At 37.9% G+C, this 27,462-nt stretch overlaps 1 protein-coding gene across 2 annotated transcripts in view; it reads right to left on the bottom strand.

The window, feature by feature from the left end:
* Positions 1 to 27,186, bottom strand: part of LOC140756633 (ornithine decarboxylase 1) — a 31,861-nt gene extending 4,675 nt beyond the window's left edge. The window contains exons 1-9 of one of the 2 annotated variants that reach the window (XM_073092178.1): positions 26,912 to 27,186; positions 5,974 to 6,113; positions 4,782 to 4,931; positions 4,011 to 4,255; positions 3,374 to 3,491; positions 2,710 to 2,841; positions 2,063 to 2,186; positions 1,232 to 1,405; positions 416 to 547 (exon numbers count right to left, since the gene is read on the bottom strand). In XM_073092178.1, the coding sequence (XP_072948279.1) occupies positions 416 to 547; positions 1,232 to 1,405; positions 2,063 to 2,186; positions 2,710 to 2,841; positions 3,374 to 3,491; positions 4,011 to 4,194 (864 nt within the window). In that variant the 5' untranslated portion in view covers positions 4,195 to 4,255; positions 4,782 to 4,931; positions 5,974 to 6,113; positions 26,912 to 27,186. Of the gene's footprint in view, positions 1 to 415; positions 548 to 1,231; positions 1,406 to 2,062; positions 2,187 to 2,709; positions 2,842 to 3,373; positions 3,492 to 4,010; positions 4,256 to 4,781; positions 4,932 to 5,973; positions 6,114 to 7,808; positions 8,216 to 26,911 lie in introns of those variants that run through there. The other variant, XM_073092179.1, reaches the window with a different exon arrangement.
* Between the last annotated feature and the right edge of the window lie 276 nt (positions 27,187 to 27,462).

Genomic DNA, 27,462 nt, shown 5'->3' with positions numbered 1-27,462 from the left:
CCTTTTATAAGCATTTTTTATGAATAAGACCGTAAGATTATTTTAGAGTTACAAATTTATATGAATGGAGCAAACAATTGATTTTAGACAAAATGCACAATCTATTGTTTAGTTTAAAAAAATGTGAATTATTTATATGTAGTTTTTTTTGCGCTTTCTTCTTGCACCTTCGTTTTGCGCCTTCTTCCTTCTGTTCCAAAGCAAAATATATTTTGATTTTTTTTTAACTGTTTTCTACTATTTTTAACGATGAGTTACAGCTTTTTAATTAAAAAAAAATATTTAAACCAAAAAATATTCAAAATATATATATACAAGATATATAATTTATTTGGCACCACGTAGGAGGGATAGTCTATGGTCCATTTCCAAAGCTGAACCTGTGTTTATTATCCAAAACGTCTATAAATCTCACCTCGCGCTTAGCGTATATCATGGCGGCGAGGGTGTACGCGGCGGCGGCGAAGTAGCGGCCCGGCTCCGCGATGACGCGCACGTCGCGCGACGGGAAGTGCTCCTCCAGGGACGCGTTGATCACCGCTGCCACCTGGCGGGGATTGACTCTGTTAGCTTGTTGTAGCTTATATTTGTTGGTTGGTTTACTTGGTTTAGTGTCTATAGTGAGTGTTATAATAGTTGGTCTTTTATTCTTCATTTTTTAATATGATTGTAGTTTATTACAGCTGATTGGCTTAACTAGCCTTTCAGTTTTTATTAAACGGCGACTTTTAACCAGTGGCCTGAATGATATCCAGCCATTTAATCAAACAATTGGACAAATTACTCGAATTAATGTCGTTAAACTATTTGCCTAGCCTAGTCATTTAAATTTCATGTGGTTACTTGCCGCGGGACGTGCGGGCTACAATAATCAATGTTGATTACAGATATTTCATAGGAGGTTTGAACTCTCAATAATAGCCCCGATTATAGCTAATTTTTCACACACGTTGTGTATATGTATGCGCATGTTTTGCATGTTTGTGCATGTGTATGTCTATTCGCATGTTTACGTGTGTGTAAGTCTGCGGGTGAGCGCGCAATTATGTTTTTATGTTTGAGTGTGTGTCTGTCTGTGTGTGTTTCTGTGTGTGTCTGTCTGTGTGTAGGTATCTGTGTGTGTGTGTGTGTGTCTGCGTGTGTGTGTGTGTGAGAGAGAGCAAATATTCGCCGACGTGTGTGTTTGTCTCTCTCTCCCTCCCTCTCTCTCTGTGTCTGTGTGTGTACGCACCTCCCGCACGGAGGTGTGCGCGTTCCCCGGGAAGCCGCCGCCCACGTCCAGCAGGCGCATGGCGTGCCCCGCGGCAGTACCCAGCCGGAACAGCTCGTGCGCGTGCCGGATCGCCCGCGCGTACACCGCCGTCTCGCCCGCGCCGGAACCCACGTGGAAGGAGACGCCCACCACCTGTGAGAAGAGAAAACGTCGTAATAAAATGGACAAAAAACCTATCTATGTACGTAAGGGATGTCTTTAAAGGGAGGAGACAACATACGAGCGACAATAAGCTAATACACGAGCGATAGCTCGCACTAATAACCATCACCGTAGTCGGCGACGAAAGTTCGTTAGCGTTCATTAACAGTCAGCGGCAGTCGACGGCTATTACAGGCGATACTTCATGACAGTCGGCCACTATAAGTGACAATCGCCAGCGACCGCCGGCAACTTCACCCGACTGTTGCCGCCTGTCGTTTACGACTCCCCAACCGCCTACATTCATCGGCATACACAACAAATAATTTGAAGACGCCATTAGAAATTCTACTTGTACCGTTGCCGCAACGGTGCGTCGCCGTTGCGGCGACAACAACCGTCGAAAACCTTTGCGTTGCGACGACGCAACGCTACGCAACGCGCCGTGTGGACTGGCTCAAATTCAATTTCACTATGTCGATCATTGTACCTAGTATTACCAATGTGGTCAATATGACCAATGTGACTCGTATAACCGAACTCACTATAACCCTTGTGACTATGATTGAGGCTACTTTAGCTTGTATGTTCTGAACACTTGGCTTGTGTAACTCCACTAAGCCCCCTATGTCTCACAAGTGTACAAACCTGCAAGCCGAGCACAGCGGCCAGCTTGATGAGCCTGGGCGCTTCAGTCACGGGGTCGCAGCCGAACTTCATGCCGAGCGGACACTGAGCGCTCTCCGCGTCGCAACGAATGCGGATCACCAACCTGACGACAATAATAATAAGCATCAAATTCTAATTATTTATTCTTTATTCCCTAAATCACAGTTATTACAGAGATATTATGTACATACTATAGTCCAATATGTTCTACCTCTATAAGGTGAAGTCTACCAATTCGCACTTGGCCAGCACGGTGGACTTTGGCCTAATCCTTCTCATTTGAAGGTGGTAGAACCCTTTGCGGTTCGATTCCGGCGGCACCACCGCCACAACTATTTCTGCCTAATCACAGCAGTGTTAGGCGCTGCTGTGTTCCGTTGTGAGCTTTTCCGAGCCGTTCCAGCTTAGTCCTCAGGGGTAGCGGCGCATCTGTAGCCGACCTCAGATATGAATATCTAATCCTATCTGGAGTTAATACAGATGGCCATGGGCGGCAGTAGCCACTTACCGTCAGGTGGACTGCATGCTCGTCTGCTACTCCTATACTATAAAAAAAAATGGGAAGAGACCTGTGCCCAGTGGGACAGTAATGGTTGACGAATCATGTGTATGGTTATCGTACTCACTCGGCATGCGGCATACACTGCAGGATCTTGTAGAGCTCGGTCTCGCAGTCGACGGTCATGGTGAGCACGCCCGCCGCCGACGCGTAGCGGATGTGTGACGCCAGCTTTGCCGGGTTCGCGAAGATTATGCGCCTGCGCAGATGTTATAATAGGTTTAATATAAAGATGAATAATAGAGATATATGGACAAAGATATAGAGAAAAGAGAGGAGATATGTAGAAAGAGATAAAGAAAAACAGTGTTTAAATTAATATTTTGATTATCGTCAAAGTTGTTTGTAAAAATTAACAGAATCGTATACGCCAGGTATTTTTGCAATAAAGAAATAAACTACAATAATAAAAAATAAAGTGACAAACAATAATGAAACGGATATTCCATCTAAGTACTTTATATGTACAAACTTTAATTAACTGGATTATATCTGAAACAGTGACGCATTAAGGTCGTCGGAGGCCCGGGCCGGAAAGTTGAATGGAGGCCCCCAAAAGTGTAACTTTTTATTCGCTGAGTTATACACATTTCATAGATTGTTTTTAGCAACTATGTTTGGAGGCTCCCCAGGATCGGAAGCTCATTAAGATCATTAAGCCGCTAAAGATCTGAAGTATTACAATGGGTGTAATATGTAGTTGTAAGTAATGAGTAAGTAAGTGTACTAACTCTGGCGCGACGCCGAGGCCGGTGACGAGCTGCATCTCGGCGCGCGAGGCGCAGTCGAAGCCGCAGCCGAGCGCCGCCAGCGTGCTCACCAGCAACTTCTCGTCGTTGCACTTCACCGCTACGAAACATACAAAAACGTTATTAAAGATCATTCAAATTGATTTATCAAGCCTATAATGTGCTATATACCTGCTGTTTATAAGAATAAATATAAATATCCGTGACAGACGCGGACCCCTGAGGCAAGGTAAATTTAACTAACTAACTTTAGTATTATAAAAAAGTGTTCAAGTGATTTGGAGTCGACAGTCATATCCTCTGTGACCCTCCCTTCCCTGGGATCGTGTTTAATGTGGGAAGTTTATTCTGGCTTCTTATCGATATTTATCAAGAAACCCTATTTGATTGTTTTTGCTAAACATTTGTAATTGGCGTAATATTGTTCTTAGAACATAATCTTAAAACTTAACATATCTATGTATAAATAGACCACTCCCTGGCACATGAGGTCGAAGTTATTATATAATTTCTACATAATAATCATTGAAGCGGGCAGGCATCTGCTACTCAATGTCACTCCCATTACCCAAATTATAATGCTTCCATCTTCAGGTAGATAGAAACGTCCAAAACTCACCATAGAAGGGCTCGACGCGCGGCATGACCTCCCTCCAGTGGTTGTACCGGGCGACCACCTCGCCGATGTCCATCACGTAGAAGGGGTCCTCCTGACCACTCGCGACCACCTCCCGCACGGCGGCCAGCGGCGACCACGGCCCTGACGTCACGCGCACGCGGCTGTCCCCCTCCACAACCCTCATCGTGATACCGGGAATCTTGCGCGGTTGATGGCTACTGCGAACTGTGACACTGGGACTTGCCCTGGAAAGGTAAGATCGAATTAGTCATCGCTAATAATAAGCCAAAATATATTATCGGTACTATGCTAACCTATCCTAACCTCACCTTATTAATACCCCAATGTTAAGCTCTTTGTTCTGATTCCCCATTGGCAATGTTTCCCCAATAAAAATCAAGATGTGCATAACATCTTTATTGATGCTCCAAAATAAGTAACAAGTTACAGAACAGATGTGTCTCAAATATATATACATGTACTTAGCAGTTATTATCCATCTTCCGATTCAGTATTACAATTTGTGCATCCCATCCACTCACCCATTCCTCAATATTAGACAAGTTACGCTTTAAATTATTAATCCCCCCACTCTAAACAACAAATTTGGACCTGATGCCGTCTCACTTTATTTTCTCCAATCTGTGTCCATCGAAAGCTGGGGGTCATGTGTTGTTACAGCCTGGTACGGGGGAGAGTTGGGGGGGGGGGGGGAGAAGCTGGGGATCGGCAAATTTTTTGCCTATCCCTCATATGACCACGTGAGCTCACCTGATCGCTCCCCCAATCCGTGTGTCCAACCGACGGGCCCGGCAGCGCCGGCGCCGGGTCGGCGGCTATGCTGCGCGCGCGGGCTCCGCGGGGGGCCGGGGTCAGGTGTTGTCGGGGCCCGGTGGGGGGTCGCTAGTCCACAAGTGTCAGCTGGGGGGACGAACGAGAATTTAAGGAACTATCACAAAAAGAAAGTGTAACGAGACCGACCCAAAATTAACAACACTATTGGGGGCCATATAATTAAAAAGTGAAAATTTTAAATAATTTTTTTTGTTTTCTTTTTTTTCCAGTAAATCAATTTGTTATTAATCTTATCAATTTGTTACGTTTTCAGTTTAATACTGGAGCTGCCACCGCCACGCGTATTTCTAACACAAAGAAAATCTTGCGTTTTGAGACTAAATAAGATGTTAATTGAAACCTATTCGCTTCAGGCTTTAGGTAAAACGTACGTTGAGTTGCTTACAGATGTCCATGCATGATCGGCAGTGTCCACTTCTCATCAGGTGGACTGTATATTTCAATGTCTGAATCTTATAATAAGAGAATACCTGTATAGATAGGATATAGCACGTGTAGTCGTAGTATGATGTGAAGATATGCATACCTGTCTTATAATTGACTTATAAGTTATAAGGAATAAGTCAATACCTGTCTAGGACTATGCCACTTGTACAGTATGGTGTAGGGGGTCAGAAGTAAGATGCGTACCTGTCTAGTATGGTGTGGGAGAGATGTATACCTGTTTAGTACTATGCCACCTATGTAGTGCGGTGTGGGGAAGATACGTACCTGTCTAGTATGGGGGCACCTGTCTAGTACTATGTCACTTGTGTGTGTATATATGTATAGGAGGTCGGTGTGGGGACATGCATACCTGCCTAGTATGGGGGCAACTGTGTAATATAGTGTAGGGGGTCGGTGTGGGGGCGATACATACCTGTCTAGTATAGTGTGGGAGAGACGCGTACCTGTCTAGTACGATGTGGGGGCGGTGCATACCTATCTAGTATATTGTGGGGGCGATGCGTACCTGTCTGTTATGGTGTGGGAGAGACACGTAACAGTGTAGTACGGTGTAGGGGTGTCGGTGTGGGGGCGATGCGTAGCCGTCTAGTATGGTGTGGGAGAGGCACGTAACAGTGTATGTAGTACGGTGTACGGGTGTCGGCGTGGGGGCGATGCGTACCTGTCTAGTATGGTGTGTCGTCAGCGGGCGCGGCGCAGCCAGGGCGGGTCGACGTTGAGCGCGCGCCGCCAGCAGCGCGGGGGCGGGCCGTGCGCGTGTCGCCCGGCGATGCCAGACGCGCCGGACGAAGCCGGTGCTCCCTGAACACAAAACGAAACGGGTTTTTTTTAACTTTTCCATAAGTTAACCAGCACTGTTCACTGCTGTTCGTTTTATAGGAGACCGCCTCTACTTTTGATGTTATTTGGAGTATTGTTAACTAAGTGTTTGGTTTACGGTTACAATAGAAAACGAACAACATAAACGATTACGTTGGTCGTTTGCTATTCAAGAGTATAATTAAGCAGAATACGACCTAAAAGATTTTCTTTTTTCCTTTAAATTAGTAATATAAAAACATTCAAGGTCAAAGTTTAAATATATATGCACCTATGAAAGTATGAAATTAATTTATATAAAATATTCACAGGACTAAATATTTTAAGTCTTGTCCTTCGAACCGGATAAGTAGGTACAAGATAAGTTTCAATATACTAATTAAGTATAACATATATCTAATACGTCAATACAAGTTCTATAGAAAAGTTAGGTTTATATAATTTTATTTATAATCTATTGTTTTCTTATTTACGACCCACCTACCTAATGATAAAACTCGCCGATTTTTGTAGAGAAGTCCTTTACAAAGAACGTACAAATTATGAAATTATAAAAGGAATTCCTTATAAGTCAATATTTGCCAATAAGCCACGAGCCGGTCAACTCATATAAACACTAACAATGAACTGAAATAAGCCTCCCCCACTTACATTCTACCTAGAATTGTTTCGATTTCCACCATGAAATCTTTATGAAGATGCCGCATAGGGCTAACTACATACAACATAAAGCCCTCAGAGCGAAACCCCATCTCGAGCGATGAACGATAATTGGAAAATCGATAAATTTTCGTAATATTTAAAAACAGCTAAATTTATTTTAGAAATAATAAGGCGATTAAATATTTCCAACTTATTTTTAAATTGAACGACATATTATATAAGTGTATCCCATAAAATTAAAATAATTTAAAAATAACAAATTAAAAATATACATGAAAATAATCTTTACTCTTGTACATCACGATAATGCGTTAAAAACAAAGAAACAGGCTACCTTATTTTAGCTATAAGTAACAAATCAAGTAAAAAAAATCTGGAAATATTATCGTAGAAATAATTTAATTTGTCTTATTTTATTAATATGTAATTTTAAAATAGGTCAGGGTTTATTTCTAGGACTGAAGGGGACAATCTACCGCGAGGGGTGGGGGAAGGGGTCGCGCAGGCGCAAAAGCGTTAGCACGGCCGGTCCGCCATTTTGTGATCGGTTTATGGCCCAATTTTAATTGCGATGTACCCAAATATCTATACTGTAATGTTCATTGCACATGTTGAATTATTTTGTAATTTAGCTAAGAATTCTGTTTAAATATTTTATGTAACTATCCCTTTAGTATATCGACGGTTTCAATATATTCGCTATTCGCTTATTAGTTACTCAATCGCATTGCAGCAAGTGGTTTACGAAGCATTTTAAATTTATAATAGACCAGCCCAAGTATCAGTCTGCTAATGTTACCCCCACTGCGTTGTATTTTACCGATGAATCAATAAACACACATGCATATAAAATTGGCATGTCTGTCATGTTTTTTTACCTACAGTTCGACTAAGATGGATTAGGGAAAGACATTTGGCATTTTGACATTTGACAATGGTAGGTAAAAAATAAAAAAAAAACTGTAATTGCGTAGAGCAGCTTAACTAATTTAACAAATGTTTACAACATCTTACCTAGAGAAGTGCTCGCAAGTCACCACAAATACCAATGAAACAGTCCAAATACGGAAAAAAGTCACTAAGCACGAATTAAAAAATGCGCAGGGTAAAGAAAAAAATGCACAAAAAATAGAAAAAAAAGACTCAAAAATTGAAACTGCGGCGTCTAGGACTCGTTGTCATCAGACAACTCGCCCAGATCCTGAGGGATGTTGTAGCCGTATTTCGCTTGCAGTTTATCCAACTGCTTCTTGTAGTACTCCTCTACAAGGTTTTGGAGTTTCACCATCGCCTCTTCATCGACGTCGACAAACTCGCCATCGGATTGCTCGTCTACAAACGCCATGATCAATACAATGGAGATCGAGTCTGAGCTGCAGTACGTCAGGTCCTTGCGAACGCGAAGCGAGCACTACCGGGACGCCAGCCTCGCCCGGGCCGAGCTCCCCACCCGCGCAGCCTTCAGCCAGACACCCTAACTCACTCCCTGCCCTACCTAGACACAACCCCCCGCCGTATATAGGTCTATCTGTTTGATTCGACGCCATCCCTCACTACCGGACGGGAAATATTTTATTTACGTGCGCTAGTAAATCGATGTTAACTAACCTTTATCTACAATAGTTCGAAGCTTAACAAAGACCAAAAAATTACCAAATAGTAAAGATTGATAATTACTAATGGGTGTTTGTAAGACTGATTTGAGGTTTGATAATATCTCATGAAGATTTTAATAAATAAAGGTAATTAGCATTACCGGCAATCCTAATGTTTAGTCGATCTATGATCATAACACACAGCTGAAACAAGTAATATTACCACAGACAGAATCATGGAGTTTTACAAAACAAAGAACTTAAAACTCATCATAATAATCATATTTTTCTAATATTGTCGAACTCCGCCCATTATGAATATTCAATCTATCCAAATCTCTAAAAAAAATAAAAATTTCGAAATTGCTGCCATCAAAAATATAAGTATTGATTATTAATTTGCTCTATTGGTACGGTTCTGGCCAGAAATAGCACTACGACTTCCCTTCCCATTCATATCAAATAACAATGGGATTGAACCCAGAGAATAGGTAGATTTTTTTTTATTATATAAGAGTAGCAGACGAGCATGCAGTCCACCTGATGGTAAGTGGCTACTGCCGCCCATGGACATCTGTAATCAACCCCAGATAGGATTAGATATTCCCACCTGAGGTCGGCCACAGATGCGCCGCTACCCCTGAGGACTAAGCTGGAACGCCTCGGAAAAGTCTGTCTCCCTTACCACACCCTTCAAACCGGAACACAGCAGCGCCTAACACTGCTGTTATTAGGTAGAAATAGGTGTGGCGGTGGTGCCGCCGGAGTCGACCCACAAAGGGTTCTACCACCTTCATACCACCGACCAAAGTTACAGTGTTTTACCAACAAGGAATATTGCTGCCGCTCATTCTCTCAATGCTGAACACAGATGTAGCGATTGCAAACTATAATAGGGCATAATTTCTGAAAATACCTATGAATCGATTGTCATTCGTTTTTCGAGTGTTAAAATTTTATAAACAGCTGTTAAAACAGAGGCCAGCTTGCTACTTGCCGATGTGAACTCAAATTAGGCATGTTATTCAACCGATTCCAATAATCCGTTCACATATACGAGAATTTATCATCAATCCAATTGCAAACTATGAAAACTAAGTTCCCTTCTAATAATTTTTTATCCGTTTGTCGATAATCATAGAAAAAATAGAGCTGGATTACTGAATATGACTTTATGTACTAATGACATAAAAAAGAGATGATTCATAAATATTTAATTCTAAATACGTACAATTGAACGACTACTCATACATATTTACATGACTTCTTTCATATACGAAATCGATCAAAAATAACTAAGAATAAATATAACATTGGCGGCACATTTTTCAGTCACAAGCGCTCACCCATCAAACTGTGATCCGTTATCGACGTTGCTTCACATTTTAGATTAGTTACGAATGTTACGATGCACATAAGCCGCGGGACGGCGCGCACTTTGACATTTACAAGTTTTATATGTATTCTAAATATATAGCACACTAAACTCCACAAATAGTACTTACGGTTGGCAACTCCGTAGAAAATGCTAAACGTAGCGCGCAAAATGGCGCTAAACAGAAAATTCGTGGGCAAGGCCAAGGCAACTAACACTGAGCCACTAAATTTTGACGGAAATAAGATAAGAGTCACGTGTGTGCGACATGGCATAATGTCTTATGTAAGTTTTGTAACAATTTCGTTGCGTGTATAAGAGTTTATCTTTTAAAATATATCCGTAAAATTAATATATTCGAAATAATTTTCATATTCGTTTTATTTTTACAGATTTTTGAGCGTATTAACGGAGTGAAAAGGTATATTACAGTTAAATGATATAACACAAAATCAAAACGACATTATAAAACCATAATATATTAATATAATTTCAAAAAACATTTTCAAATTTCTATACAAATTAATTAATGAAACATACAGTAAAATGATTGTATGTCAAATAAAATTCTAACCATGAATCAAATTATTTCCATCGCATTAAATATATATTTTTCAGCATACTGTTAAGTTTTGTAGGGACTAAATTAATCTAAATGAACGAAATTTTATACGCGAATATTTGCAAATTTACACGTTTTAAATGCTATTCGGGCTAAAAAATATAAAGAAATTGTATGTAAAATTCATAGATTAGTAAAGATTACTGACTCCTAACAAGAAAATGTACCCAGTTTTTAGAATTAAATAGTTGCGTAAAAAAGTTTTGCCACGTCTCTGTGCTAAAATGTCCCTAAAATATTTGAAATAATAATATATTTATTATATAAATTACACAGTATTCATTATTTATTCGTAAATTTTCTGTAAAAATGTTTTTATTTGTCAAGAATTCAAAAAAAGAACTTACTAATAAGCCGTTTTTAGCTTCATTCAATTTCAAGGCGGCGAAGTATCTTTACCAATCTATGGTAAAATTAAAAAACATAAATCGCGTACCAACATCCCGCACTTGAACGTCCCTTCGGTGAATTTATAAAAAATACATGACCAAAATAAAAATTCAACTCAAAATTTTAAAATAAAAAATCTTACCTTTAATTGCGTAATTCTCAAAGCTTTTAGGGACCTTTAAGCAACAACCGTCCGGTTGCTGCTAAACAGACGGTCGGATTTTGAAGAAACTCGAAAACAAATCGTAAAGACTGCTTCCGAGCAACATTCAGTTGCAATAACAAAACGCGAGAGCGGTCTGTCAGCTGTCAGCTTGGCGGGAAACTGATCAAGATGGCGGGGCGCACAGAGTATTTAAGCGGCGTGTTATCATTCGCGGGATGGCCCACCAGTTATCACTAGAGATGTTTGGTTTGTTGTAAATCCTACTGCTGTGTCGTAGTACGAGTGAGGACTGCCGCGAACCGCTTCAACGCGTCATGAGTTACGCGCCACAGACTAAGCCGCCGCACACTCTGACTCTTTATCACAGATTAAATATTTTTTTTATAAATTGACATAGCAAACTATCATGCAATCTCTAATATTCGTGGTTTCTAACTCCGAGGAGACCAAATCCAAACAGAATTGTAGCCGATCACAGACCCCGGCAAGTATCTTCCCTACTTCACACACGCCACAATTCAAAGCAGAAAACGGAAGAGCATCACACTACTATTACATACAAGGCAGAAACAGGTGCTACAGAATCCAATATGATTGGGTCTTTGAAAAGTAAAGATACTTCCAAAAAGCCAGAAAAAGGCTGATTGGTTACTTTTTGAATTCTTGACAAATAAAAAACATTTTTAGAGAAAATTTACGAATAAATAACTAATACTGCGTAATTTACATAATAAATAAATATTTCAAATATTTTTTGAAGGTGGTAGAACACTTTGTGGTTCGACTCCGGCGGCACCACCGCCACACCTATTTCTACCTAATAACAGCAGTGTTAGGCGCTGCTGTGTTCTGGTTTGAAGGGTGTGGTAAGAGAGACATACTTTTCCGAGGCGTTCCAGCTTAGTCCTCAGTGGTAGCGGCGCATCTGTGGCCGACCTCAGGTAGGAATATCTAATCCTATCTGGGGTTGATTACAGATGTCCATGGGCGGCAGTAGCCACTTACCATCAGGTGGACTGCATGCTCGTCTGCTACTCTTATATTATAAAAAAAAATATATTTTAGGGACATTTTAGCACGGAGAGGTGGCAAAATTTTTTTACGCAACTATTTCAATTCTCAAAACTGGTTACATTTTCTTGTTAGGAGTGAGTAATCTTTACTAATCTATGGATTGGGTATACCTTTGTATATTATGTTGACGAATAAAGAATAGTTCAAAAACATATTTTCTCTGTTTTTGTTGAGCTGTTGATGAGGTAAATCATGAAAACCCAAATAGCAAACGTGTTTAAAATAGGAAACAATATAGATTTAATAATCGCGTTTTACCTAACAAAAACCCAATTTGGAATACCATAAAAGGAAGGAAGTTATATTAATAAATTTAAAATGAATGATTACGAAAGGGAATAAGTTATATTATGTGATAATTATATATTTTTTTATAATATAAGAGTATTAGACGAACACGCAGTCCATCTGATGGTAAACCCAGATAGATTCCAACCTGAGGTCGGCAACAGATGCGCCGTTACCCGTCAGGACTAAGCTGCAACGCCTCCAAAAAGTACGTCTCCCTTACCACACCACATGAGTAAAAATCAAATTACTCATGTGACCACACCATTGAAGCCAAAACTCAGCAGCGCTTAACACTGCTGTTATTAGGCAGAAATAAGTGTATCGCCGGAGCCGTAACACAGAAGGATCTACATTTTTAAGAATTATTTCATTTCTCACGCGTGTTTTCATAAAATATGTCAAAGAAATGGAACTTCTTACGCGCATATATAAGTAGTACACTTTATAACTATATACAAACATGCTAATAGACGCTAGAGTATTGTTTACGAGAACAAATAGTTCTACGATTATTGTTTCCGTGGTACAGATAAGAAAACGATATTATTGTCAATATTATTATGTAAATTGGAATCACAAGGGGGCACGTGCTGATAACGTTATTATTGAGATATGAGCTCCCAGGGTTCGAAGCTGACACCTCTGACTTTCTTATAAGTGATTAGACCTTGAGTCAGTTTTAATAGAAAAACATCGTGAGGTAACCATATAGGTTAGACTTTTCTTCATCATATTTTTAAAGGAATGTGAAGGGTACCAATCATGATGGTAAGTGGCAACTACTGCCATTGGACACCTGTAAACAACCCCAGATAAGTAGAGCCCTTCCTGGCCGACGCCACAGATATGTTTCTACGCCTGAGGACTAACCCTTACCACACCTTTCATACGGAAACACACTAGCGCTTAACATTGCTGTTATAAGGCAGAAATACGTATGGCGATGGCAGTGGGGCATGAAATATGTTATAGTAGTTGACCCTTTCGAATACATATTACCAACGTGTATATTTTTGATATTTGGATAGCAGCAGACGGTCATACAATGGACCTGCTATAAGACCGTATATAGTCTTCAAAAACACTTCTTTAGATTTTATGAAGTCGATCATAAGTACATTATTATTCTTTATGACTATTCCAGCGTCTAAAAAAGTCACACGGACTAAATCTGTACACCGCTTTACAATTCAAAACCTATGTTGTTTGATTTTAAAATTTACCTCGTGCTCAGTCAAACAGCGATCGATCCAGCATCACCACCCTTCAAAGGCCGGCCGGGCATCTATATTAAGCCACCCACCACCCAGTCATCTACATATCATAATAATTGCTATATGCACTTTATTGATGCACCGGGAGGCTGCGCTGGACCAATCTCCGCTCGGCGAGATCGCATGCGTACAGCGGTCCTCACCTGGCCCGACCTAGCGCTGCTAGACTTAAATTGGAGCTATGCGGATATGTGTAACTGTATGATGCCTACGTTGTTATAAAATGGGTTGCGATGAAATCAAAATATTTTGTTTTGATGTGTTATAGATTTTTGCTTTTTGGGGCATTCGGGAAAGATGATTTTTAGGGTTGTATGGAACCAAAGGGTAAAAAACGGAACCCTATTACAAAGACTCCGCTGTCTGTCCGTCTTTTACAGGGCTCTATCTCCACAACCGTAATAGATAGACACTTGAAATATATATATACAGAATATGTATAAAGGTGGCCGCTATAACAACAAATAATAAAAATAAAAAAATGTTGAAAATAAATGGGGGTCACCATACAAGAAACCGCAATTTCTCGACATTTTTCGCTTTTTCTATTGAACCGTAATAGGTAAACAAATTAAATGTTCACTATGGATTTACTTCAGTGGCTGCTATAATAACAATTACTAAAGATAAAAATGAAAATGTTGTTTGTACTGAACCCTCCGTTTACGAGTTCGACTTGTTTGGACAATTATTTTCTAATAAACAGACTACATAAAGTTGCCTAGTAAATACCACAAATTATGCTCAAAAAGCTATAATTAACGAATTTAAAATATTATTTTCTTCACGTATAGATAATACATATGACACGATGACACGAAACGCTACGTATTAATAAATTAGTAATATTTTCTTGTTTTGTAATAGTTTCACATTTTTTACTTCTTGCGTGTGTTTAGGTGTTAGGGCTCGTACACAAGACTGCGATGCGACGTATGTAAAAAATGACAAAGTACGTTGTTGCCTTTTTTATATTACTGATTGAGGAGCGCCCTGTTCTTTGGGAAACTAAATATAAAATAAATGATGTATGATAAATGGATGAACCCAAAAAAAATCTTTGTTACTCTTCCCTGTATCTCTTAAGCAATAACAAAAGTGCACACTTCTTTTTACGATCCATGTCACGACTTAATTTTCAAAATACGTTCTGTACGGTTGACGGTTGTCGAAAGAATGGTCACCCTGGGTGACGCTATGCCGCACGTTATCGCATTGCAGCAATTCGTGTCGCAATTTTCTGCGTTGCGAATTCGGATCGCGTCGCATCGCAGTTTTGTGTTCGAGCCCATAACACTACGATAACGTGACGATGCCTAAACATACACGCACCCTTTTTGAAATAAATATGCCATAGAAGTACCTATCATTAGGGTAGTAAGTTAAACCTTTTATATTATACGAGCTTTTGCCCGCGGCTTCGCTCGCGCGATATTTTATCCCCTTGGAGGTAGAATTGATAAAAATCCTTTCTTAGCGGATGCCTACGTCATAACATCTACCTGCATGCCAAATTTCAGCCCGATCCGTCCAGTGGTTTGGGCTGTGCGTTGATAGATCATAACGTCAGTCAGTCACCTTTGAGTTATATATATTTAGATATATATTTAGATTAGGGTTGCAAAATATTCAATTACAGGTGTCAAGTGTCAACACTACGATAACGTGACGATGCCTAAATCGATGAGATTACGACTGAAAACGGATTTGCAACTGGAAATCAGTGTTTACACTAGAAAAATAAAATGATGCTCCAACGTGCTTATTCCTAGATCGAATGGATTAGTCTGGATACATTTACATGGACACAATCGCTGTAGACCTATGAATGTAATCTGGATTGTTTATTAATCTCAATTTGTTTGCACCTGGACCTGGAATTACAGTTCTGTTTTACAAGCTTTTTACCCGACAGTGGAAGGTAATGTTTTAAGCCATTTACAATTCAAGTGATAGAGCCTTGTTTTGAAGGTGGTAGAACCCTTTGTGGTTCGACTCCGGCGGCACCACCGCCACACCTAATAACAGCAGTGTTAGGCGCTGCTGTGTTCCGGTTTGAAGGGTGTGGTCAGGGAGACAGACCTTTCCGAGGCGTTCCAGCTTAGTCCTCAGGGGTAGCAGCGCATCTGTGGCCGACCTCAGGTAGGAATATTTAATCCTATCTGGGGTTGATTACAGATGTCCATGGGCGGCAGTAGCCACTTACCATCAGGTGGACTGCATGCTCGTCTGCCACTCTTATATTATATATAAAAAAAAAAGAACTACCGCGTCTAGTTTTGACCTTTTGGATAAAGAACAAAAAAAAACATTTCAGAAGCTAAACTCAAGCTTCAATTTCAGTAGCTCCAAATGAAATAATTCTATTACTATATGGATCTAACCCTTAACCCTTACTACAGACGTATATAAAAAATAAAATGGTTGAAAACATGTAATAAAATTTGCCTATTAAAAAAAACATTATCGCGCAGATATGCGCAAATTAAACATCGAACGTTATCTGTGCAAATACAGACAAAACATGCCATTATCTTTATATAACTTTTGCACTCCTCTCAACAAAAATCACTATCATATTTGTTTTGGCTGACTTATATGCTTGTAATTAAGGTATCAAGGTATTAAGAGCACTAGACAGTGGTGTGGTATGTTATCTAAGTTGAAATAATCTTAGCACATAAAGATGTATAATAAATCTATGTAGTAGTGCGAAAATATCAATGTACAAACATTTACATAGTTTTTTATGGCGATACGTTTTAATGTCCCTATAGTCCCGGCACTACAATAAGGCTACGACAGGTAGGGGTGTCGTAAGAGGCGACTAAAAGGGGGCTTCCGGGGTTGCGGCGGCAAGAGGAGTTCGAACCGTCCAGTAAGCAACCCCGGGAAAGGCGGCGGTTTGTGTGGTCGCAAATCGCTGTAATCACCAGGGGATGTGAGAGAAGCGTAAATTGCTCCCCCCAGGGCAGAGCCCGATAGAAGGGCAACGCGTTAGGAGGACTCCGGTTGTGATCCATTGGCGATCCTGGAGTTCTCCACCAAACGCGAAATTTCAACTCAATCGTTAGGGATTAACTGTTTTAAAAGCAGTGATAGCCTAGTGAGTAAGAAACTCGGCCTCCTTCGGATCTGAGGTTCAAATCCCGGCACGCACCTCTGACTTTTCAAAGTTATGTGCGTATTAGAAATTATTTATCACTTGGTTAAGCGTCTAAGAAAACATCGTGCGAAACTTGCATACCCAAGAAATCTTAACAAAAAGTTTTCAAAGGTATGTGAATTCCACAAATACGCACTTGACCAGCGCGGTGTACTATGGCCTAATCTTTCTCATTCTGAGAGGAGACTCGTGCCTAGCAGTGGGGATGGGTTAATGATGATGATGATGAACGGTTTTAAATTTGGTTGCAAGATTTGACCCTCACATACTAGCGGTCTAACAAGGAGAGTTAAATAAAATACTATGAAGGGTGGCGCAAAATTCATCATCCTATTTTGTTTTTGAATAACTTTTGGACTGAATAAAAAGAAGTGATTTTGAACAACAGAAATCTTTACCAGGACCTGTAACTTTTTTGCTAAATAGAAAAGATGATATCTGTCAAGTGTCTTCCACCAGCTTTGACAAATATTTGTGACCGTTTTATCATATTTTCCATGACTTTCCTTAAGATTTCCGCCGATAACTCTTTGCATTCAAGTCGAATATTCTCCTGAAGAGGTACAACCACATCCAAACAAAGCCGCAAATCCCAATCGCATCAATCAGACGAAAGACAAAACATTTAACACCGAGGTCGCGCGTGCTCGCTACTTAGCAACTATCACCTGATAAGGAATCACAAAAATATAATAATATTAAATAACTATCGCGTCATTCGCAGGGTCAGTGATATCTGTGTGCGACAGCGCTTCTCAACTAAGTCGCGGATGGAGAAAATTCAGCAAATGTGCGAAAAACTTTTTGTGGGGCAGAAGTGATTGAAATGAAATGAATTATATTTATTTTGTATAGGCCAAGATCGGAACTTACAAATTGTCAGTTACAATATTTTTTTACCGGATCGGAACGCGACCTCTACTGAGAAGATCCGGTAAAAAACTCAGTGGGTTTGCTTTTTTTTAATAATTATTATTCTCTTTTTTTAAATGCCATCATTTTTACATATAATTAATAAAGCATTAGCTCCAGTATCTTGCTTTACATTTATCTGAAAAAGAAGTTTGTTCAGCAAGATACGCTACACTTTGATTGAAATTAATAGGACCTAGTCTAGGCTTAAGGTAAGGGTCAAAGAGAACAGACAACAGTGATAGCCTAGTGGTTGAAACTCTGCTTCTCGATCGAAGAGTCCGAGGTTCGACTCCTAGATTCGATTCGACCTCTGATTTTACAAAAGTTATGCGCGCGTTAAAAATTAATTATCATTTGCTTTAACAGTGGAGAATAACGCCATGAGGAGACCTGCACACCTAAGACATATTTAAAAAAAGTTTGCAAAGTTATGTGAATTCTATAGATACGCGAAATAACAAAAAAATATCGTACTTCTGAATCGTCGGATGTACAGAATGGACATCAGAATCAGTAAAGTAACTGAAATCGATTTGAAATGAGGCTTTTTATTATAATCCCCTAGGTTTTGATAGTATTATTTTAGTTACGAGGTCGCAACGACTAAAAGCGATGCAATAAATTTGATCAAGACATAATAAACAGAAATGCGCAGAAATTTTCTTCAACCTTGAACTTGCATTTTAAAATTGGAACCGCTTAAAATTTTCCACCAATCACAAGCGAGGCAGATAGCTACTTAGCATTAAGCTTACACGAGCTTTTTCGTATCTGTGGCGTTTTATCACCATGTTTATTGAATCATAAATGTTGAGAACATGGACGGAGGAACACAATAGACTGCCAAGTAAAACACGGCATAATATGTATAACACGGGTCAACATGAAATTTGACTTTGATTGCAAAGCATTAAATTTCGGTAGTTTAGGTCGTAATAAGACGGAAAAAAAATATATGGCATGAAAAACTTTGCTTTTGTGCTTAGAAGACTGATTGAACGAAATTTTTAAAAATCTCGGATTTTAATTTTAGATTGAAAATAAAACTATTGAAATAAAAATGTTTATTATTTTTATTAAGTTTTACTATCAAATTAGCTTACAGAAAAGTGGAAAATAACTTAAAAGTGCACACTTTTACTTTTTCTTTTATGTTCATAGCTACTTTCTCTCAATAAACCCCAAATATAGTCGCCCATCATATTTTCATTGTATTGGCCTTGATAGCGTTGTTCAAAATTCACGATGTCACAAAAGCAAACTTTATACCGAAAAAAGGTATTTTCTTTTCGTTTTTGTGCATAACTAACTGGAAAATAATAGTATAAACTTTAGGACAAAGAACGATTTTTTTTTTGTAGAGTCGTGTAATTTCCGAAGACGCCTCAGTTAAACAGATCTTATGTTAAGCTAAGAACTACTTATTATGATTTCAATCATAGAAAAAGAAACCAAATAAAATAGAATTCCAGGCACCACGCGACACAAACAAATCCTATTTAAATTTCAATTTACATTCAAATTACACAACGGCAATAAAAATGCAATAAATCCCTTAAATATGAAATTAACTATTGTTATATTACACAATTTTGCGTCAATTTTATCTGTTATTTTTTTTTATTTTTACCCGACTGCGGAGGTAATATTTTTGGAGCAGATTTTATTATACATGTAGATTAGTTTAGTTTTTTTTTGAAGGTGGTAGAACCCTTTGTGATTCGACTCCGGCGGCACCACCGCCACACCTATTTCTGCCTCATAACAGCAGTGTTAGGCGCTGCTGGGTTCCGTTTTGAAGGGTGTGGTAAGGGAGACAGACTTCCGAGGCGTTCCAGCTTAGTCCTCAGGGGTAGCGGCGCAACTGTGGCCGACCTCAGGTACAAATATCTATCCGATCTGGGGTTGATTACAGATGTCCATGGGCGGCAGGAGCCACTTACCATCAGGTGGACTGCATACTCGTCTGCTACTGCTATATTATAAAAAAAAGTTAAATTCATTTAAATTATGGGTGTGACAGACGCTACATTTTTAAGTAATTGGTTTGTTTTTATAATTATTTTCTAGTTATTATTTACATAGTTACAACAATACGGAGTCTATTGCGTTTCCTCCTCTGCGTCAGTTCAACGCTACTGATTTCAGCAATTTACACAAGGTTCACCTATCTGCCATCAAGTCTACTACAAATTATTTAATCATCATAATTTCTTAAAGTCAACATAACAGCGAGATAACACTGAAATCGTAAATCATATTTAATCCTGCATCACGTTGTAAAATGTAATGATTTTATTGTTTCGTGGGCTTTTCCAGAAAGATATCTGTCTTATAAAGAGGCGACGCGCAGGCTGATGTTAATTTCATTCAGATTTACTTCGTTATGTTAACCGTTTGAAATTATTCTTAAAATAAATGTTAAAATATATTATACAATAATACAGTTTCATTTATGCAAACGGCGGAAATTATTTAACGACCCGCGTGACGGAGCGGTCACCATACCGGTCTGACGCGCTGAGGGTCCCGGGTTCGATCCCCGGCCAGACAGATATCTAAATGATTTAAATTTAAATTTAGATTTCTGTTTCTGGATCTGGGTGTTTGTGTATTTGTCTGTGTGTGTCCATGGCACCCACGACACAGGAAATCCTAGTGTGGGGCTGTGAGTGTAGAAAGCGTTTTTAAAGCGTTTTTATGGCTGATAAAGTAATATTTATAAAATTATTATTTAACTTACGATGTGGAAAACAGGGAAAACTTAAAATCAGGGGAACTGCAAGTTTGTTTGGGACTTAATTTTCATAAGAAAATCAAGTTTGATTTTGGTCTTAAGTGGTTATTGCCATCCATAGACATCTGTAATCAACCTTCCAATAAGTACCTATGCCTCCCTTACCTCCCCTGTTGTTATTAGGCGGAAATATGTGTAGCGGTGGCATAATTCGCGCCAAACTGCTCGTCCGCTCAAGTTGTTGCGAGCAGGTGTAGTCATACAATTTGCTATGGTGACGCGATTCATTTCTATATTCAGAGCGGACTAGCAGTTTTACGCGGACTGTACCGCCGGAGTCAAAACAACAAAGGGTTCTACCACCTTAAATCTATGACAAAATAATAACATGACGAGCTATTATCCTGGACCCAGATTTGTGCGTGTTATACCAATTATCGCGTATGTGTTAAACTTTCGGAGTGGGTGCAAATTTTTAATGCAAACATTTATCAATTTACCCACATGAGAACTTACACAGGCTTATGTTCTTTATTGTTCCCAAGTCGAGCAGGAATATCCGAATTTTGGCTTTTTTTTTTTATTATAATATAAGAGTAGCAGACGAGCATGCAGTCCACCTGATGGTAAGTGGCTACTGCCGCCCATGGACATCTGTAATCAAACCCAGATAGGATTAGATATTCCTACCTGAGGTCGGACACAGATGCGCCCCTGAGGACTAAGCTGGAACGCCTCGGAAAAGTCTGTCTCCCTTACCACACCCTTCAAACCGGAACACAGCAGCGTTTAACACTACTGTTATACGGCTTTTAGTCTGTCCCGCAATATGTACGATTGCCCGCGAAGTTACAAGGTTAGGGTCGTAGTACCTTACTAAATCGCAGTCCTATTATGTTCTAATCAACCCGATACAGAGGATAAACCACGCAGTGAAACCAAAAACATAGTATGTATAAAATAAATCTGTGAATAAATTCGTATCAGTATAATATTATATACCTAAGTAGGTATAATATAGGTCTATTGAAGTATAGTCCGCGTAAAATTGCTAGTCCGCTCTGAATATAGAAATGAATCGCGCCGCCATAACATATTGTATGACTACACCTGCTCGCAACAACTTCAGAGCGGACTAGCAGATTGGCTCGCCAAACCTAGCTCTCGAGCTATACTTACTTCGTCTATAACTATAGTTTGATTAATTTTAAAATCTTTTACATTTTTCATCTTTACGCGCGCTTCGATATTTTAAAAACAATATTCAGTCTGTGAATTTCTAATAATTAAACATTTTTAATCTGTTGAAGACGTGGCCGATATCAAGTTCACTGATAATGGTCAACGTTCGATGTTCAAATATTTAATTGTTTATCTGTGGGTCGCTGTAATATCTCGTGACCCGTGTCTTGTTCCGCCATATTATTTTTAATGGCGCCAATTTTTTATCTATCAGATTGTATTGTATGCCTCGTAATTGAACTATGGTCCCACCAATTATGGTGAATCGAAATTGAATGAAAACTTTTTATTATGTATGATTCCGTATGAAAACATTTAAATGATAAATTTAGATTTCTGTTTTAAATCTAAATAAATGGTTCCACAACGAGATATGATCCTTAGATAAAGTAAGTTTTCCGACATAGCTCTAAAAATAAGCAGACTGAAATTGCAATGGGTCGACATAGATTAGTAAAGATACTTCGCCGCCTTGAAATTGAATGACGAACGGCTTATTAAGTAAGTTCTTTTTTGAATTCTTGACAAATAAAAACATTTTAGAGAAAATTTACGAATAAATAACTAATACTGCGTAATTTACATAATAAATAAATAATTATTTCAAATATTTTAGGGACATTTTAGCACGGAGACGTGGCAAAACATTTTTACGCAACTATTTCAATTCTCAAAACTGGGTACATTTTCTTTTTAGGAGTGAGTAATCTTTATTAATCTATGTGGGTCGACAACAAAATCTATAAAAATCAATAAAATACTCACAATTTGTTGCCAAATGAATAAAATAGAAATCGAAATAAAATTGCACACAGCAAAGATATTGAGCAAGTCACAAAGCGTGTCTGCTGGTATAGACACTAATGCAACAAAGACAAACAAAGTTATGGCAATTTTCAAGTCAAAATTAGTATGATCTACTTAACAACTGTACAAAACTAAAGTGTTTGTCAGTACTTTTAAAATGGCTGTAATTTTCTGAACTCATACATAATAATTATGTTTGTTGTAGCTATAACAAGGGGACATATTCTATCAGGTGTTCACGCATGAATAGCAGTAAGGCTACAAATATTTTAATTCGAAGCTTACTTATATGAAAAAGTTAAGAATACTTCAATAGCGTGATTCAGATGCTAGTTGCGAGTTGCGGAAGTACGACAAAGAAGTCATTATACTAGCTCTTAAAAGCCTATTGCTAAACACAAGCCTTTCCTGAAATTGAGATCCTCCTGAAAATTACGGCTATAGTCACGAAGTTTGACTGCACGTAATATACGACCGAAGTAGATATATAATTCACAGGAAGAGGCTGACCATCTCCTAGTAAATCACTCGGTCACCAACGACATTTACGGGAAAACGGAGACACCACATGACTTTTTCACCACACTGGGTACCAAACCATACCACCATATTTACCATAATACCATATTTACATCATAACAAAACCAAAACGATAGGATTTCTATGCATTAAAGAAGTAGACAAAACAGCGTGAAGAAACTAGTCACCGATATGTAAATTAAAAACGAACATTATAAAACAAAGGAACAAAAGCGACTCATTATCATGGTGTAAAAATTGGCTTGTTGATGACGTGATTAAGATAAGCATCTGTTTAAAGATTTATGTATCACGAGATTTACGGGGCCGGTGTTTGGATGGCCGATCAACGCGAAATAACTGAACCAAACGTAATTGACTTTTTTTGTATATATGATATAGAAGTAGCAGACGAGTATGCAGCCCATCTGATGTTAATTGGCTACTGCCGCCCATGGCCACCTTCAATCAACCCCAGACAAGACCAGATCGCCACCTCAGGACAGCCACAGATGCTGCGCTACCCCTTAGGAATAAGCTGAAATGCCTCCGAAGAGTATGTCTCCCACAATTTTCAAACCACAGCAACGCTTAACGCTGATGATATTAGTAATAAACACGTGTTGCAGTTGAACCACAGTGGGTTCTACCACCTTTAAAATCTTTTAAATGTTTTAGAAATGACTACGGAAAACATCTTGAAGTAACCAACATAGATGAAGTACTTCTATAAAAAAAACTTCAAAGATTTGAAAAGTCTATCAACCCTTATTAGGCCAGCATCCTAGACTATGGTTCCATGGTAAACACTTAACACATAATGTGTCCAGTGGAACAATACATATAATTAAAATTTTAAATGTAATATTAAGGCCGATATAAGTATGTACTTATGTAAATATGTACAAGCATAGATTAGTATAGATTACTCACTCCTAACAAGAAAATGTAACCAATTTTGACAATTGAAATTGTCACTATCATCTATTTTCGTGTTTGAAAAGTATCAAAAAACTAGTTTTTAGATCATTTACGAATGAATCGATATTTCTCCGCACTTTTTCTGTGAATTCGTGTTTTTGCACCACTTACTGCGCCTGTCGGCATTGTTCCGCGTAAATTACACCATGATAGTCATTAAATGACTGACAGAACTGTCAGCCGTTTAAGCCATTTAATGGCCTCCTTCAATTACAAGGCGGTGAGATATCTATACTTATCTATATGTACAAGAATGACTATATTTTCAATTAATTACAAGAAATCGAGGCTATTGTTTGTATAGTTGCTAACTAGAGCAGTGGAAAGTATAGTTATGTTATTAAAGTACTATAGATCATGCGAATTTATATGTAGATTATGAAGATTTTTTATGAGCTTCTATGATAATTTGTTTTCTTTAATACTTGAGTAACTAACACAATATTATTTGCACTAACAAATGTGAACAGAAAAAATGTATTAATTTCAGTTAACAAAGTCATTGAAATCATAATGCAATCGTATTTTCCTTCACTTATTTTATTATGAAAAAAAAATCAGACTTATAGATACATAAGTAATATTACTATATAAATGCACATTATAAAATAGTAACATTAGTAAAATCATCATCAAACTGAGCAGTCTAAATTTTCAAATTTATTACCAAGGTCTAAGTTATCTATCTAGGGACCTATTATAAAAAATAGTGAACAATTGGTAGTTCAGATTAAATTAAAAAACAATCCAAAACCAAAAATATTTAACTTCAAGCTAGGCTTTGACGGCAGCTATGCTCAAAAGCACTCAATTACATTTTTACTTCAACCATTTAGTAACACTTAATAACATTAACAATTGATTTCTAACGAATGGACCAATTTTAATTTCATTTATTGATCTTGATCTCTTTGAAAGCCTATTATTATTATTATTAATCAGAAAATATATGTAGAGGGGGTGACGCTCATTACTGTAGAAAGGTTTGGCTAAAGTATAATCTACCAGTAAGCCCATATACAAAATAATGAAATATACTTAATTTTATGAATACAAACTCTCATGTAAACTTATATAAAGTTACACTATGGGACTCTCAAAAAACATGCAAGTTCTGATAGAGAATTAACAATTCATTGGCAATTACGGTTGTAAATATAAAAGGCTATAATGACATACTTTCTAACATGAAACCATCTGTATTAAAACTAGCATTTTTTATAAAAAAATAAAGTACACCTGCATAAGCCAGCTTTACATTTATCAAGTATATTATGAGTATGTAATAACCATGCTTAAATGTTCATGTATAAATATGCTTGCTCGCTTTGCTTCCTTATGTAATCATTGTTAAAATTTGGCACTACCCAAACATAGAGATAATCTATTATTGTCCTAGGAAAATCCATTAATCTTGCCTAAAAACACATGCCTAGCAGGAAACATTTTAATTCAATACCTAATACTTATTGCTAATTATTCTCATTTCCTTCTCATATTTAGAAAACAATTCATATTAGATTATGCTTTGCTATCCTAACGAGATTCTTGTATTCAATTAGAACCCGATTGCAATTTATTTAATAACATTTCCATTCTGGCAGCTAGCACAGGCTGTCCTTTCTTATTCTTAAAACTCAATTTCTTGAATCTTTCTTGCTTCTTCTTCTTATATTCTGCTAACTTCTGTGTTTTTTCTTGTCTCACCTTGTCCGCTTGTTCTCGTTTTTCCAGTTTTTCTTGTTTTATCTTCTTGAAATACTCCTTTTCTTTCCAAAATGGTTCCTTTTTGGGTTTTTCTGTTGGTTTATTTTCTTTCATCAGGTCTGGGTGTCTCACGAATTTGCCTGCTTCGTGGTTGGAGTCTGTTGTGTCTTCATCAAAGGCTTTGGGCTTGTAAGAGCCAGCCAATTCCTCTTTCAAGGACTTTTGATATTTGTGTAGCATTCTCATCTTCCTCTGTTCTTCGAATTGCTGCAATTTGTACTTTTTGCTGTATTTCTTTAGACGGTACGCCTTTTTATCGAATGGTTTCTTGCCACCATCCTGTTTTTCTTCGTGCTCCTCTAGTCCATCACGATTCTTGTCAAAGTTATTTTGCCTTTTATCTTTCCTCTCAAATTTTTTGTCATTTTTATCCTTATTCAATTGTTTCCCTTTCTTGTCAGGCAGGAAGAATGCATCCCGCTTTTGTGCCATTTTTCACAATAAAAACCTCAGACCTATAACGACACGAAAGCGTGTGGTCACGATAACGAGCAGAGTAACATCAATAAATTCCATGCATTTTTTTTTATTAAATTAATAGTACAATAAAATTTAAGTAGTCATTTCCGTTTGTTTTTTTTTTAAGATGAATAATCAAATTTTATATGTACACATGAGTCATAGATTTAAAAACATTTTGTAGAATAATTATCAGAGATTATTAATATGATATGCATCATTGCATATTTTCAGACAGTATTCATAGCATAAGGATTATTTTAAGAGCACTATATCATACATATAGCTATGGAGCCATACAAATAACCTATACTCCTATAATAATTAATGTAAATGCCTATATATAAACAATACTATTATTCAAGATGTGAGGCTAAAAGTTGAGAAAACCACATTCTAGAATATTCTTTACTTATCTGTACAAATAGTGTGTGAAATATTTATGACGTAAAAATCGTCATAGCGGTAATCTGAGTCAGGCGTGCCTGTTTCAAAACGTATGACTTAACCTTTGACCTTGCCTATAGAAATTCATCAAAATGCAAATAGATTGTTAGCTAAGGGTTTAAATTGGTATAACAACCACGTATTGATTCGTATACAGACGATTTCACAATGTTTTTTACAGGTGATGTGGAAGAATGACATATTGAGTAATTGACTCAATAAAAGGTGGCAAGCAGTAAATATTTTAGCAAATTAAGTGTAAATGAAGGAATATTAATTGGAAAACTTACCAAAATCAGCCACCCACTGGGTAGGCTTTCAATTATCGGCGGAATCTTGATAGTTTAGTTGCACTTGGCACGGAAAAATTTAACCACGGTGATAGATTTTATGTCACGGTTTTTCGACTGAAAAACTTTACCGACCATGCCCTAATGTGATTTTTTGGAAAAATTTCACAAGGAAACGCGCTAGACGTTTCGCAAAATGTCACAAAAGGACAGAAAGTGAGAGAAAGACAGAGAACGTTACTCGCGCGTTACGCCCTCTACTTACTCTGAAATGTATTGTGCATGGACTTCGATCGCTAAAATGGAACATGCGTATGAAGTTTTAATTCAATTATAATTTATAATGAAACATTATTACATTATTTTTAACCACAATTTTATTATATATTGGCACAAATTTATGTTTGTAAGACCATTTAAATAAAAATTGCTATTGAATTTAAAAATGTGTTATATGTAAGATATGGCGCCACTACGTAAAACGGAACAAATTTGCAAACTTTAGTTTTGTAAGCCAAATGTAGATGGCGGTCGTTAGGCGGTAAGTTTAA

This window comes from Epargyreus clarus, unplaced genomic scaffold (genome assembly GCF_041222505.1).
Source record: "Epargyreus clarus isolate Ecla_fem2 unplaced genomic scaffold, WU_Ecla_fem_2.2 ptg000035l, whole genome shotgun sequence".
NCBI lineage: Eukaryota > Metazoa > Arthropoda > Insecta > Lepidoptera > Hesperiidae > Epargyreus > Epargyreus clarus.
Note: the sequence above shows the minus strand (reverse complement) of the source record. Positions and strands in the feature narration are given on the sequence as shown.